At 44.9% G+C, this 16,534-nt stretch overlaps 1 protein-coding gene across 2 annotated transcripts; it reads right to left on the reverse strand.

The window, feature by feature from the left end:
- Positions 1 to 9,652: 9,652 nt before the first annotated feature.
- On the reverse strand, positions 9,653 to 14,406 carry LOC127295144 (probable CoA ligase CCL6). Of its 2 annotated transcripts, XM_051325034.2 has the most exons (19): positions 14,083 to 14,404; positions 13,861 to 13,924; positions 13,686 to 13,775; positions 13,521 to 13,577; positions 13,339 to 13,387; positions 12,985 to 13,061; positions 12,677 to 12,716; positions 12,504 to 12,598; positions 12,266 to 12,427; positions 11,841 to 11,951; positions 11,672 to 11,759; positions 11,518 to 11,584; positions 11,349 to 11,424; positions 11,143 to 11,260; positions 10,698 to 10,943; positions 10,465 to 10,604; positions 10,184 to 10,366; positions 9,967 to 10,086; positions 9,653 to 9,884 (listed from the first exon to the last, which is right to left on the reverse strand). In XM_051325034.2, exons 1-19 carry the CDS (start codon positions 14,232 to 14,234, stop codon positions 9,834 to 9,836), a joined length of 1,986 nt encoding a protein of 661 aa, XP_051180994.2. In that variant the 5' UTR covers positions 14,235 to 14,404; the 3' UTR covers positions 9,653 to 9,833. The 2 variants fall into 2 exon arrangements, with proteins under 2 accessions (XP_051180994.2, XP_051180995.2); XM_051325035.2 differs by lacking the exon at positions 11,841 to 11,951 and having other exon boundaries at positions 14,083 to 14,406.
- Between the last annotated feature and the right edge of the window lie 2,128 nt (positions 14,407 to 16,534).

Genomic DNA, 16,534 nt, shown 5'->3' on the forward strand with positions numbered 1-16,534 from the left:
CTATATATGAATCTTATTCTCCGGACCATTCCGGAACTGCTCGTGATGTCCTGGATCCCATCCGAGACTCCGAACAACATTTGAACTTCATTCCATATTCCATATCTACTTAAAACGACATCAAACCTTAAGTGTGTCACCCTACGGTTCGAGAACTATGCGGACATGATAAGACTCCTCTCCGATCAATAACTAATAGCGGGACCTGGAGATCCATAATAGCTCCCACATATTCAACGATGACTTCGTGATCGAAAGAACCATTTACATACGATACCGATTCTCTTTGTCACGCGATATTTTACTTATCCGAAGTTTGATCGTCGGTATCTCCATACCTAGTTCAACCTCGTTACCGATAAGTACTCTTTACTCATACCGTGATATGATATCCCTTGTGAACCAGTCACATGCTTGCAAGCTAATTAGATATCATTCCACCGAGAGGGCCCAGAGTATATATATCCGTCATCGGGATGGACAAATCCCACTCTTGATCCATATTTCTCAACTCATACTTTCCGAATACTTAATCCCATCTTTATAACCACCCATTTACGCAGTGGCGTTTGATGTAATCAAAGTACCCTTCCGGTATAAGTGATTTACATGATCTCATGGTCAAATGACTAGTTTACTATGTATCTGAAAGCTTATAGCAAGTTGAACTTGATGTAATCAAAGTACCCTTTGCGCCTCAAACTACCCCTGCCCGCCGGGCTACCGTGTCCCCATCGGCTGGATGCTGAGCATTGGAGGCGTACCGGTCCCTCCTGTCCCTCTAGGTGTGGCGCGCGAGATGGCCATCACGAACCACTACTACTTCGAGCTCATGCCAGAGCAGCGGAGGAATCCCCAGTGGCATCCCAACTACAACCCGACTTGGTACGGCTTCTTCATCAATCGGCGTGATAGTGCGCTTGCTAGACACGAGGAGGACGGCCCGCCTCGTTCGAACTTCAACGAGGCCGGCCGTCGGCTGTGGTGGCGTGGCCGGACTCTCCAGAGTATCATGGCCTACTGTGGCCCCCCGCCTGCGCTACCCTCATTCCCAGCCCATGTGTGCTCACCCGTCGAGGTTCGACTACCGCGACCCCGATGCCAGCAACGACGACGTCAGCGACTACGACGACTACAGTGGCGATGTTTATAGGTCTAGGCACGAGTGTGACTGAATCACTCCAACATTCGAAAACAAGTTCGACCGATCGTGACTTAATCTGGCCATGTATATTAATTTTCAGTTGAGCTATGTAGTTTTCCTCCCGTAAGAAAAAAGAAAACAGAAAAAGAAACATCCACCGGCGGATTGCGTGTCCACCTCCACCGGCGGCGGGTGCGGCTTTGGGGCGGGAAATCTCCCGCGCGGGGTCGTGGCGGGAAACTTTCCCGCGCGGCGTCGTGACGGGAAACTTTCCCGCGCGGCGTCTTGGCAGGAAACTTACCCACCAGCCGGGACTAAGGCCATCTCCAACGGGGCGACGCATTTCGGACGCCCAAAAGTGGTCGCGAGCGTCCATTTGCGTCGCCCCACAGACATATTTTGTCCGCGCGTCTGTTTGCGTCTGGGTGTGCTCCCACCGGGGCGACCCATTTTTAGTTTTGCAACATATTTGATAGCAAATAAAGCAGTACAATTGAAAGCATAGAAACTATACAAAGTAGTTCTAGAACCCTAGACTACTTGCTTCCTGACGGGCCGGCCCCTTCGTTGTGTCGCTCCCTCGCCTGCTTTTCCGCCGCCTCCCGTGCAGCCGCTATGGCTCGGTGCGCCCCCGTGTCCTCTTGCAAGCACTTCTGCAGCCTCGCATTGGCGGCCTCGTCCTTGAGCGTCTCGAAGGACTTGACTATAGCCCTCTGCTCCGCCGCCCTCTCCTCCGGGGTAGGCGCATCAGGGTCATCGGAAGACCATGATATGTCGGAGTCGGAGTCCTCTGCGTCTGTGGAGACCGCCATCCTACGTTGTTCCAGCTCGGCGTCAACCGCCGCATGGGCCGCCCGCTCCTCCTCTGCTTCCTTCTCCGCTTCAGCCAGGGCCTCGGCGTCCCTGACCGGGTCAAGGAGGTCGGTGTTGTCGTCGGAGTCGAACTCCTCGTCGGAGCTCGAGGCCGGGGGAGGTGGAGTGGGAGGTGGAGTTGGAGGCGCGGCAGCCTGGCCGTGGCCGGCGCTGCTCATGGTGGCTCCGGTGGAGTCTGAGCGGCAGCGGCGCTACGGTGGTGGTTGTGCGGCGGCTAGGGTTTTGTGGGGAGGAGATGAAATGATCGCGTCCCTGTTTATATAGATCGGAGGCAGGGCGACGGCCATGGCACGCGTGGCACGTGCGCAGAGGTAGGCCGCGAGGCATTGCCATTTACGCAGCCGTGGAGATGCCCTAACGGTTGCCTGCATGTCCTTGTCCCGCCGACACTTAGGTACATGGCTTCAAATTCAAATTCATATGTAAATTATACTTTTATTAGATAGAGATTTCTTTTCTGAACATTTTGATATATCATATGACATTTTTTTATTTGAAATAAGGCGGGAAACGAAAATAATTTGAAAGGGCACATACAAATTTGCCTTTGGTCCACGAACCGGGACTAAAGGCCTATTTTGCGCGAAAAACATAGCGAAAATGGGCGTTTAGTCCCGGTTCGTGGCACGAACCGGGACCAAAGGGGGGTCTTTGGTCCCTGTGCGTGCCACCAACCGGGACTAAAGCGGTGCCCTGTATAAAAGCCAACACTTCGTCTCGGCGGAGATCAATCCCGTGGAGACGAAGCATTGGACGCTGCCAGGCTGCCCAACTGCCGCGCAACCGCCGCTCGCCGTCCACCACGCCTCCCACCGCGTCGCCGCCCGCCGCGACGTCGCCCTCTCTGCACCCCTCTCCGCACGAGCGCCCGACTCGGCCGCCCCTCCGGCCCCGGCCATTGTCGCGCTGCCTGCCGCGACGCCGCACCGTGCCGCCCGCCGACTCTCCCGATGCCTCCGACGCCCCCGGCCACCGCGCCTCCTCTGGTATGGGCGCCGCCCCTCTCCCTCTCCAACTCCGGTCGACCGACCGGCCGGCAAGCTAGTTCATCCATTTCTTTTTTTTTTCTTTTTTGTTAGATAAAATTAGTTAATAAAATTTAGTTAGAAAAATTAGTAGTAGTTTACAATTTGTTAGAAAACATAGTTACAAAAATTATTAGTAGTGAAAAATTATTTAGAAAAATTTAGTTAGAAAAATTAGTAGTAGTGAAAATTTTGTTAGAAAACTTAGTTAGAAAAATTAGTTGTAGTGAAAAATTAGTTAGATAAACTTATATGTTAGAAATATTAGATAAATTTATATGTTAGAAATAAATTTACTTACTAATTAATATATATAGTTATAGAACTATATTATTAGTATGCATATATAGTTAGTTTATTTAGCACAATATTATGTTTTCATACATACGATGCCGCGCCAGCCGCTGCGTCGTGGAGGGTCCGTTCTGGACCAGATGTTGCTGATGGGGGAGGCTCGGGACTGGGCTCCGCCGGGGTGGCACTGGGAGGTGTTCTTCCGAGGCGCGCACCTTGGTGTGGAATCCGGGTCCCGTCGTCGACCCGGATCTTCTCTGGTGGAGGTCGCGTGGGTCGCGGTCGTTTCAGACGGAGCCAGCCCCGCAGGAGGTGGTAGCTCAGCACATTAGAGAGGAGGACGATCACGTTCGCCGTTACCTGTATGCGTTAGACACCAGGTATAGGGGCGGATGGTCAGTTATGCGGGGATCTCACATTAGCTATGATCCTGTTATTGTTTCGTGGCTTTGGGTGTTCAGCCGGCGCGGCTCAGGATCCGGTCGGCGCCGTTGAGAGGTTCTAGTAGTGATGTATTAGGGTTAAATAAACATGGACCGAGCTATGTATGCATGTAACTGCACTATCTGCTTTCAGCACTACATTATCGATCCTTAATTAATAACTATATATGTAACTCCAATTTCAGTTTTCTGCATTATCCTTAATTAATATTTATATATGTGATCATATGATGGTTCCTATAAGTTGCAAGTCGTTGTAGAAAGCATGGAGGGACACGGAGACGAAGACCAAGAAGAATTCATGGCTAACCTCATAGCCAACGGTACTCTGGATGATGGCGATGGTGGTATTCCGGATGATGGCGGTGACGATGTCACCGCAACTTTTTTGAATGACTCCGTGAGGGAGCGGAGAATATTGACCGAAGAGAAGATGGCTCCGGTCAGGAAGAAGATCATAATGGCTCCGGTGATGGAACCGCAGTTATCACCGAGGTATATAAATTAAGCCGCTGCTGAATATATGCATTAACTAATTTGTATTGACGATGAATTTTTTTTTAGCCCTCTGGATCGAGCAATTCTTCTGTAAAGTCAAAGCGAGGCCCGGCCAAAATGTTGACCGACGGTGTTAGGCGCGACATCACCGAGATCGATCAGAGTGATAAACCGATTGCTCCCGATAAGCATGCAAAATTATTTATAAGTCAATGCGGAGTGCTTGTTAGGGACTACATCCCGATCACCGTTCGAGAATGGCACAAGCCAAAGGGAGAGTCTGATGAAGCAGTTGCAGGTCATTATATCGATGATGTAGCCAAACGCAGCCTTTTGACCAAGCTCATGGCACATTTCAACCTACCTCTAGAGGAGGATGCCGATAAAAAGGCAAAGATGGAGGAGGCAGTCCATGACTTTGCTTTGAAGAAGATGGTCGAACTATTCAAGCACCACAAGAAAAGATTGCGTAGCCTTATGAAGAAAAGGAAGACTCCAGACTTCAATTGAGGGTATGAGAAGGTAAAAGATCACTGGGGCGAATTCGTGAAGTACAGCACGGAGTCAGAAGAATTTAAGAAAAGGTCGGAAAACAAATAAGGCAAATGCTGCATTGAAGAAATATCACCAAACTATGGGTCCAGGTGGCTACAGGGCTAATCGGCCTAAGTGGTAGGCAGCTGAGGCGGAACTGGTCAACAAAGGGATCCGATTAGGGACACACGGTTGGACCAAACGGTAGAAGGAGTGGTTCTACGGGGTTGGGGGAAGGTTGCACCCAGAAACAGGGAAGTGTATCTATAAGAAAGAACATCTGAAGCACCCCATTCAAGCCCTTGAACAAGCACATAGGGACGTGGAGGAGGGGAGGTTCCACCCCGAAAGAGAGAACGACGAGCTGACACGCACCCTTGGGAACAAAGAACACGGCGGACGAACACGAGGCACAAAAGGCTCCGTTCCGTGGAAGTATGGCTTTCTCCCGGAAAGGAAGAGATTTCCTGATAAAAGCCATGCGAGGAGAAAGGCAAGGGAAACAGACTGCATAGCGTCCTTAGAGAATTCTATGAGCGCCCTTCAAGCCACCGTTGCCCAAGTAACCCAAGTACTTACACCTCAGATGGCTCAGGGGCAGCATGTAGATGCTGCATTGCTCGATGCTATCGTCCCGCTGCAATCTCAACACCGGAAAAGCAGCGTGGCTTCCACTCAGCAGGATAATGATGATGAACAGGTGATCGAGCCTCCTCGCTACCCCCCTCCCCGTGGATTATCTCACCGAGAGCCGTCCTTGTGAGTTGCATGTTAAATGTTTCAACCTATCCTTCAAGGCTGCCGTCGGCAATCTATTACCTACAAGAACTTACCATTGCCGTCTGGTCCAAAACGGCTATGTTGTTGTGATGCTGGATGAAGTGATGGTAGATTATGAGCAGTTGATCCTTGAGCAACCTGCAGTTGAAGATGGGGAAATCAAAGAACTAGGAGAAGCCCTTAGAACCACCGTTCAATGGCGGAAGGAGAACATTGTGTTTCCAGGTTCGAAGCCAAGCAGGCCACCTCCATCTCGTTCTCCGCCTCCTTCGCGTGAGAATACTCCGCCGCAGTCTCCTCCGCGTGATGATGCTCCTCTGCTCGATGATGATTCTCCTGTGCGTGATGATTGTCATGTGCATGACCAGTCTCCTCAGGCTTCGCCGTCTCCTCCGCGTGAGAATACTCCACCGCCTCCTCCTCGTCAGGAGACTCCTCCAAGTATGCAACCACCTAAGCAAAAGAGGAAGACTACCGCGGCAAGTATTAAAGCACCGAAGAGATCATGAGCTCCGAAGAGGTCCAAGACTCCAGAATTGTTACCATATGAGAAGACTGATGAGCAAACCGACGCAATCGCAGGCGCCCAGCTGAAGGCGTTTCTTATGCCGAAGAAGCCTCCACCAAAGGTGTTTATAGCACCGAATACAATGAAGCACTTTGCCGAGACGAGACCAAAGAAAGCTGAGTTGTCAAGTGATTATGACCGCTCTCTTGGACAGTCCTCTAGAGCGAGAAAAACGAAAAAAATTGCCCAGCTCGGACAACAGGAAAATCAGTCCTTACCCCCCCCCCCTTCATCATGCAGTCCTATGATGATCCAGAGACGGCATCGATGATCGAACGGGCGGCTAGAGGTCATGGAGCGGATGTTCAATATGAAGATTACTATCCAATGGCTGAAGTCGTTAACAAGTATAGATACAGACATGATCTCGTCAAACCTGGCCAGCTCGCGCTTCTAGGGACTCAGATGCGAAGGTTGCATGAATGGTACCTGCAAGCCTGTCGAAACTCAGATCGCTACCTCACGGTGGCAGTTAGAGATGAGCATTACTTCCGGGGGAAGGAGGAGATAAACCTTGAGTTTGAAGAACCATTTCAGTTATTCAATCAAGACGCCCTCGGCAAATCTGTCTTCAGTTGCTACTGCCTGTAAGTGATTTATTTATGTAATTAAGTCTGTAGCTCAGCTCATTCATTTGCACTAACAATTATCCTTACTATATTCTTTCTGTACGCTATATATTATGCAGAATGAAGATGCTCGAATGCAAAAGAGGCAAGCTCTATGACACTGGGTTCATTGACCCAAACACCGTTCATGAAGTTACGGTTCGACTGTACGCCAAGGACACAGAGGACAACTTGATAAGGTTTTACTGAAGCAAGCAAACAAAGAGGAAATATTCTTTCCTTACAAATTCAAGTGAGTGTTATAATTGTCTTACATACATTCGATGTCGCTTACTCGATGTGAAGTCTAAATAATCCGGCGAGTTATTCGTGTGCAGTTTCCACTATATTCTCCTAATCATTAAGCTTAACTAAGGAGTAGTACTTGTCATGGACTCGAAACGTAAAGAACATGGGGAATGGGCGCACATGGTTGTCCTGCTCCAGAGGTAATTTCAATCAATATCGTATCGGCATCTTCATATGTTCTGATTCGATGATATCATCAACTAATCAATAACTCATTTAACTCATTTTTTCTTTGTCGGGCAGGGCTTGGAAATAGTTCATCAATACTGTTCCGGGTAAATGGAAACCGGAGCTTACATTTAAAGATCCCCTGTAAGTAGTACTATATATATAGCTATGTCCGCGAATCTTTTTGATATTTTGTTTCAATACCATGCTTGATTATTAGTTTGATCGAACTATTTTTTCGTAAAGTGTTTGAAGCAGGAACCCGAAAATAACTTATGTGGATACTACGTCTACGAGTTCATTCACGAGATGACATGTCACAGGGAACCGAACGAGGCTATATCCGACATTCGTGTTCGTGAACATTTTTTTCATAAAGTGTTTGAAGCAGGAAGGGAATAACTTATATCGATCTCTTTTTTTTTTTAATTTAGATGGAACGCCTGCGGGACTCTCTCCTAACGGAGGATCGGATACAAGCAATTCAAGAGGAACTTGCGGGATTATTTCTTACCGAGGCCATAGCTCGAACTGGAGGATACCATCGGGAGTTCATATACGATGTTAGGCATATGAGATAGATATAGTAAAGAGGTCCGACTTTATATATATTGTAAACATGCATTACTTATACTATATTTCTTGACGACGTCTATATATACATGACGACGTTTATGGTTTCTTGAATGATGTATGCATTGCAGAATTTAATGAATAATATAAAACCCTGAAACTTTGCCGCGCCAGAGAAACGCTGCTCCACCCTAAACCTCTGCCGCGGCAGGAAAACGGTCATTTTCTCTGCCGCTGCAGAGACCCTCTAGTCTCGGTTCGTATCTCGAACCGGGACCACAGGTCCTCCACTACGAGCCTTCTGATCGCACCACGTGGCGGCGCCTTTGGTCCCGTGCACATTTGAACCGGGTCTAAAGGGTGGACACTTTAGTCCCGCCTGTTTGGTCCCGGTTCGAAAACCGGGACTGATGGCCCAAATAAACCGGTACTGAAGCCTCATTTTCCACTAGTGCTATATCAGCCAGAGGACCCTCCAATCGCAAATCCCGACGAGAAACTAGTGCAGAAATCAATGTCTACAGCAGACTTTGGTAGCATCCACGGCGTGTTTCGCTCGGGCGCGGACACGACGACACGCGCGGCGCGTCCAGTGCGCAATCGTCAGCGGAACTGTATCGACACGCTGCGCGAGATTGGATCCGATTTGCTGGCTTGGGCAGCCGGACCAAGCATCATCGACTCACGCGGCCACGCTACCAGTCTACACGTCTACGGCACACATGGATGGCAGCAAGTTACGCTTGCAAGCAGGGCATCAGGCCAGGCAAACTTCAGCACCACACTACGGATCGACAAAGTTCCGTACTATATGTCCAGCCTGCACTGCACCGACCCTCCGGACATCGAGCTGTACGACTGCACCATGCTAGGATCCAAGATCATCGTCGAGCATATCTACGAGAAGCGATATCAACCACACGCAGACCATTGCAAAACATGACTTGCCGACTTCTTCGACAACAAGGCATCGACACCATCGCCGCAGCGACGTACGCCTCAAGCGACACAACATCGTCGACAGGCATGTTGCTCTGTTTTATCGCCGACACATCATCGCCAAGATCTACATCACCATGGTCATCATCGACATCGTCGTCAACACACTGTCGTCGCCACACAACATCGTCCACATGATGGACATAGAAGATACAACTACGATGCCCTCTGACATTTCAACTGCAAGGCACGACGATGGCATGACCGCATCCACGACACCGATGACGGCATTGACCGCGTCCGACGGCTAAGACTATATCGACAAATCAGCGTCACAATTCTGATGTCCCTACAACCACGCATACGGTTCTGGCAAAACCATTGTGTGCCGATGAGCTTCCTCAGTCCTAGCAAAATTGGACGCCTCAGTTATGACCGCTGACATCTGCAAGACGCCCCCGACGGTACCTTTCAAGGTGCAAATCGTTGGCCCTGACCATCCAAAAAAAGGAAGAAAAAATATGTGCAATTTTTTGCGCCTCCGATGAAGGCAGCTACACCACCTACGACAACTACATCATCGACCACGACTGGCTCAACCACGGCTACAACACGTTCGGCTACCTCAACAACGACATCGCAACAATGTCTATGGCTGCACATCGACAACAATTCCAGTCGACAACATCCGTGTCGTCAGTTGCGTCCACGATACTCCCGCTGTAACTGCGGGAGGGAAGAGAAAGCACCAGAAGGAAATGCCAATGATGACAAGGAGGAGAAGAGGACAGAAGCGCAGGACTTCAAATCTAGTCGCAATCGTCCATTTCACTCCCGCTACGACTGAGGGGATGTTAGTGTACGTATACGCATAGGGATTAGAGTTAGACTAGGGCTTTAGATTAGCTTATTTTATTTCAAGTCTACTCCCTCCGTGTACCTCTTTATATACCCGATGAGGATCATCGAAATAAACACGAAACAAATATTAGGGTTCTACAACTTTCTAGAGTACATTTTTCTTCTCAAAAATCACTCATGTCACGAAGTTCATATTCACTTGCTGATGACCAGCATTCATTGTGCAGTTCCCATCTTGGCATCCTTGTACAGCTGATCAACGCGATCCTGCACCATGATTTTGCTCTTTCTTTGAACACAAACTACTCAAATAATTGATACGAACATGAAAAGGTTACTTCTCTCTAACCTTGTAATATTTAAGCAGCTGAGGCCTCTTGAGCTTAAAAGTCGGAGTGATCAGGTCCTTGTCTATGCTGAATGGCACTGGGTCCAGGTGAACTGCCTTCAGCATCTCAAATCCTCTTAACTGCATGTCACAGGATTGATGAAGTTCTTGGGATTACCAGTTCTGTCTTTATGATGAAAAATTGGGTACAGAACATAGCTGCGTATTGATGACGTACCCCGAGTTTCTTGCCAGTTTTGTTCAGCTCATCCTGGATGTACCTCCTAGCCTTCGGATCATTGCAGAACTCTGCGTAGTCACCAGACATGCCGTTAAGTGCAGCCCAGTCCTCAATAGCCTGCTTCTGAGGGACAACCACAGCAACAAGGAAGGACTCGAAGCTATTCCCATAGACCCAAACCTGGTTCAAAGAGGAGCCTCTAGGTAAGTTGATTGTGAATAAAACTATGAATCCGTGTAATGCAATTTTAATTATTTGCTCTTTTTTGGTTTTCATACCGATGCAACGAGTGGAGACTGGACGTATGCGCTTTCCACGACCTCCACTGCTACATACTCTCCTTGGGACAGCTTGAAGATGTTCTTCTTTCTGTCAATGATCTTCATTGTGCCATCTGGTTGCCACTCTCCGATATCGCCTTCATACATAAGTTGGTCGCAAATGTTGTTTCAGATCATCTTCTCTGATATTATTATATGGCTAATTTAGGAATGGTGGAAAAAGGCTGCACCTGTATGGAACCAACCATCTGAGAACACTTCCTCGGTGAGGTCAGGGTGCTTGTAGTAGCCGGAGAACATGGTGTGACCCCTCAAGCAGATCTCACCGCGCGGTGCATTGGAGAGCGCGTCATAGCCCATTTCAGGAACAGACTCCAACCTCGCCTCGATTGCCGTCACAGGAGGGCCAACTGTCCCAATCATCGAGAAAACATTGGCGATGGACGTAAAGCATCCTGCACAACTCTCAGTGAGCCCTGCATACCAATAACACGGTTAACAGTTTCACACTTCCCAGCATAAGAACAGTTACTAGAGTATGGCAAAGAATTTAAGATAAGATAACTATGATTTATTTGGACACTTGATTGTAATCATGAACAAAGTACCAAGGATGCAAAAAATCCAATGTGGTTATGATGCGTAGACTTTTTATAACAATTCTAACATTCTCACCATATCCTTGTGCGAGGACGCTGCAGCCTGTGACTCGCATGAACTCTTCAATGTGCCTTGGTAGAGGTGCCGCGCCTGATAGCATGAGGCGTATGCGGCCACCAAGACCTTCCTTTATCTTTAACATCAATGATAAAATTATCTCATATATGAGCTCAGAAAGGTTAAAAAACAAGAAACAAGATGACATAAAAGATTTTACATACTTTGCTGAAGACTATTTTATCGAAAAATGGCGAAGCTTCATGCTGTTTGAACCCTTTCTTTAAATTGCCAAGTTTGCTGATGACAATTTATCCGGTTAAGTATGCATGTACTAGAAACATTAAAGTGATTAAATAATATATGTTTATTTAATCTTGTACTAGTACTTACTAGGTGTAAGCATACTGAAAAAGGTGTTTGGCTATCAGCCCTCCAGACTGAATTTTCTGGTTGATACCTTCAGTTCATGAGATTCAAAAAATTATGACAAAGCACGAAATGTGGTTCGAACTTAGAAGAAGAATTATTGAGCTTTGAGTCACACCTGTGTATATACGATCATAAACGCGAGGAACACCACAGAAAATTGTTGGTTTCATCACTTGCACATCCTCCATCAGATACATAATGTCCTGATGAGAAAGTTTTAACTTTTAGATGATGAAGGCACAATCAAGACAGAAGTATTGCTCTTGCAAGATATATCTCCATACCCCTTGCCAGAATCCAATGGAGGCACCTTTAGAGATGCAGTAATTCTCAATAACTTGATCGAATATGTGAGCTAACGGAAGATAAGAAAAGTATGAATCATATTCATCAACCTGCATGTGTATTTGGATTTGGGATATCATTAAACACGAGTATTTATCAGGTTACCATGACAAGAAATTTAAGCTCCGATTCATCGATGAACAAGCCATGATCAGTTTTTCATTAGTTGTTGATTTTGCATATTTTTATGAAAAAGTAACTTATGAACTATAATAAATATTTACGACCAGTACATACTATACAAGGAACATGGGGTTCTATTTAACTATAATAAATATTTACGACCAGTACATACTATACAAGGAACATGGGGTTCTATTTTTACCCATACAAGTACAAAAACTGATCTAATTAAGAGATTTACCACTTTATCTGTTAACTCAAGGAGCTGTTCTGTGGTCGCAACCCCGGCTACTATAGCCCTGTTTGTGATTATCACACCCTTCGGCTCTCCTGTTGTTCCACTGGTATACATGATTGTACAAATGTCGTCCTGTTTCTTAGGAAGTTCGTAGATTTCTTCTCCCTATAGAAATAGGATTGAATGAGTTAGACCATGTTTGATCTTGCAATGGAGTAGTTTAATAGGAAGTCACACTAACCATTGTAGAAAATTCCTCCCAAGAAAAGCAAGATACTCCTAATTTTTCAACTTCCCTTTTCAGCTCATTTGTCACATCTCCAAAACTAACAATAGCTGAGGTTGCACATATAAAGGGAGCAATTAATCATAAGAAATAGGGAATAGTTGATGTCCTGACTCCGGACAGCTAACCTTTCATGTGGGCAGTACACTTTGGGAGTACTGCTAGAATCTGAAAAATTGCAATTCAGAGACTTGTTAGATATATGTAGTAAGAATGACGTGTAACTCTGATCTTCACAGCGATTCTCAAGCTGAGTAACATTGATTGCTGCTAGTTCAGAGCTAGCTTTATTTTATTACTATTAATCAACTCTAAAAACACATGTGCATTTACTCTTTACATGCTTTATCTATATGTTGCCACACAGAAGACGGCAATGTTTTCTAGAGTTAAGGTAAATGCTCATATATTCAATAAAGGAAATGGATTTGCTTACGGATTTTATCTTGCTCTCCTGCAAAAAAGCTATATAGATCTCAGCATGGTCCAAGATGAATTCAACTGCATTTTCTCCTGCATTGTGTTGCAACTTATGTAGTCAATACAACATTCTGAGTTGCAAAGGAAAACATTGTTACGAATCCAGACTTCCATTCATGGGCTAATGTAAATTATCACCGTCTTACAGAAAATTTACACTGATAATATGCTTTGCAATCTGGCTTGCACATAAGATTTATTCCAGCATGTTGTTCTTCTTACAAGAAATGTTATTTCTGAACCTTTTGTGCATTCGCATAGAGGTTTATGTCCGGGTGTGTGTGAACAAGCACAAGCATAGTGAACCTACCAAGTGTGTCATACAGTGGTACATAACAAATTCCTTGGCTATTGCAGGCCTGCAGAACCAATAATACAATCAAAGGGAAATCTCACATCAGTTTACAATTATGAAATATTCCTGAAATTTAACTTCTAAAAACAGACAATTAACCCTCTTGACGAGGTTTCGTAAAGAAAACATGAATTCACCTGCATGGCCATGACCCATTCAGGGCAGTTGGATCCATATATGGCACAATGAGCCCCCTACCAACAGAAATCAACAATATCTTCAGTGAACACTCATTCTGCAATGAATTCCATGTTCAAAAGAAATTCCTTGCATGTACAAACAGATCAACATTCTTCACTCACCGGCTTAACGCCGAAGCTTCTGATAGCTGCCCCAATCTTGGTGACCTTCTGGTACACTTGTTCATACGTATGCCACACATAGTCACCAGCCTGAATTTAAAAAAGAAATGGTGCATCCTCTCAAAATAAATAAATAAATCCAAAAATTTATCTCACGATGAATTTGTTGCTCTACCTTGCCATCTGAAACTTTGCGCCGGCCAAGCATTCTGTTATTGGGGTACTTCTTCACTGCCCCACTACAAGAACAGAAAAGGAAGAAGAAGAAAATGGGTAAAAATTTCTCTGCAATTTGACATACTTGCAACTGCTGGATCAATGGAAACTATGTGGGACGTGATGAATGCTTAGAGATGTAATGTGAGTTCAAGATATCGGCATCTTGCCATGGACGAACCTGAAGAAGTCCCATGGGGACTGGATTTCCTGGGGAAGTTGCATGAGGCCGTCCTTGGCGTAGATGCTCCGGTAGACGGGTCCGGCCGATGCCCTGCCGCTGCCGGCCGGCGTCGCCTCACCCACCTTCACAGTGTACATCGCCTCCTCCATCGAACCTTGCTCTCCAGCTACACTGCACAGGGTTTGGTGCTGTGAAGTGTAGATCTTTTTTCTCCTTGAGCTTGCTAAGATTGCAGCTGGAAGCCTGGAACTAGTCAGTGAGACCTTGCTGCTCAGATGTGTGACAGTTATGGTGATGCGAAGGTTGGTGGGCAATTTAAAGCCTGTGTTACTATTCTGGTACTGGTACTCTGGTAGCCAATGGTAGTGGTAGGTGGTGTACATCAACATGTTAGTGTAGGTGGCCTTTGAGGCTGTAGTGGTTGGAGTATATGTGAGGAGAAAACGTATTTTTCTGATTACGTTGCAAATAAATTTGGGATGAATTTGAAATTATCATTGAATATGATTTTGTGTGTACTTTTTAATGTTTCTTACGAAAATGGAAACTTTGTTACCCAGTCCATACCCCAACTAGGATGCATACATCCATATTAGTACAAAACCCAACCATGATGCCTGCGAAAGCTGAGTCCCTCATAACGAAACTACTCCCTCTGTATCTAAAATAAACATACCTTTAGCTTTTGTTTAGTCAAACTTTCTCAAATTTGACCGACTTTCTTTTAAAAAGTAGTAATATGTGTGATATCAAATTAGTATATCATAAAACTAAATTTTAAGATGAATCTAGTGACCATACTAATTTAGTATCATAAATGTTGCTATATTGTTTTTTTTAAAGTTAGTCAAGTATAATAATATTTAACTTAGAATAAAGCTAAATGTACATTTTTTACGAGGAAAAGCTAAAGGTGCACTTATTTATGGATGAAAGGAGTACCTAACAATGAGGTTAGTGAGTTTGTATTCAATGTGATGTATTCGATGAGAAATATGACCTGCATTGTCAAGGGTAAATATTGAACGTTTTCATCCAGGCAACATGTATCGGTGTCACACATCAACGTCTCCGGAACGCCATCATAGCTGGTCCAGGCGATTTTTCTCGCTTGTAGCATTCCCTTTCATGTGTTATAACATTTACTTTAAAAAAGTATTCTTCTAAACAAATTTATGTATATGATTTTTTTTAAATGGAGGCTAAGTCCTAGCCTCTGCATTGAATCGATACATACCCCTTTCTTTAATTATTTTTATTTAAAAAAGAACTGACAAAGATCATACATCAGAAAAACGACACAACGCTTACACACCTGACAATGAGAATAAAAACATGCTAGGAGCGCATTGTATCGTGAATACGCGAAAATGCCCTAGCAACTAGGAGTCGGAAATATCGCACACCCGAGATGCCCTGAAAGCAAAACGGGAGCGCTCATTCTATCTAGCAGATTCTTAGAGAGTACCTCATGCACCCGCTACACAAGTCATCACCTCCATCAAAATATCGAGCAATCGATCTTTAGGTAAAAATCTGCATAATCTTCGCTGTTCCTGCTGTCAACGTCACCACGGTGCTTTGCTGGTTTTTGTGTTACGATGGATGCGCGCCGGTACTTTGCTGGTTTTCTTTTATCTGCTGGGTTTTCTTGCCCAGGTTGTATAGTTACAACGCCTTTTTTTCTCTTTGTACATTTTGTACTTGTAGTTCTTTTTTCTTTTTTGAGAATGTACTTGTAGTTCTTCTATCGCAACGAAAAGACTGCTCGTGTTATATCAATAGGTTTTGGTCGTTTTGAGACCCAGGTTCTCGAGTCCTGTTATTTTCAAAAATTTCAATAATCACGTTCTTGTAAGTTGGAAATTTTTGAAAGCAATATAGCATGTGCATTTAGGTGTGATGCCTGTAAAATTTCATTAGTAGATATTTTTTATTTGTGGGTTGTGCAAAAATAGTATAGGTTATGGTGTAGTGAACGGGACATCTAGTATTATAAACCCACAATTTTCGTGTAGACCTCAGTAAATATTAATACAAACCAAGGTTTAAAATAGCGCGTTATTTCTCCGCTAATAGCGTGCTATAGCTTATCTAGAGGGTCCACGCTAAATTTTAGTAATTTTGCCGTTGTGGCGCTATTTGCGAAATAGCATGCTATATCATGCTAAAACTTCATATCGTTAGCGCGCTATTTTTTTCAGACAAGTTGCTTTCACCTTTTTGTGGTGATGAATTGCAATCTGTTGGTTCCACTTCTAAATCAGAAGATAATATCGTTAATGCTAATAATTTTTAATAAAAAATTTATACTATGTTGTTGCCTCGTGAAATGCTGATGTTAGCCTTCTAAAATATTTGAGATATATTTTTATATGTGGTTATGTATGTATGATTCAGTCACTTTTGGACTATATATTCATTCGTTCTAGTAAAATCATTTATTTTT

Source organism: Lolium perenne, chromosome 4 (genome assembly GCF_019359855.2).
Source record: "Lolium perenne isolate Kyuss_39 chromosome 4, Kyuss_2.0, whole genome shotgun sequence".
NCBI lineage: Eukaryota > Viridiplantae > Streptophyta > Magnoliopsida > Poales > Poaceae > Lolium > Lolium perenne.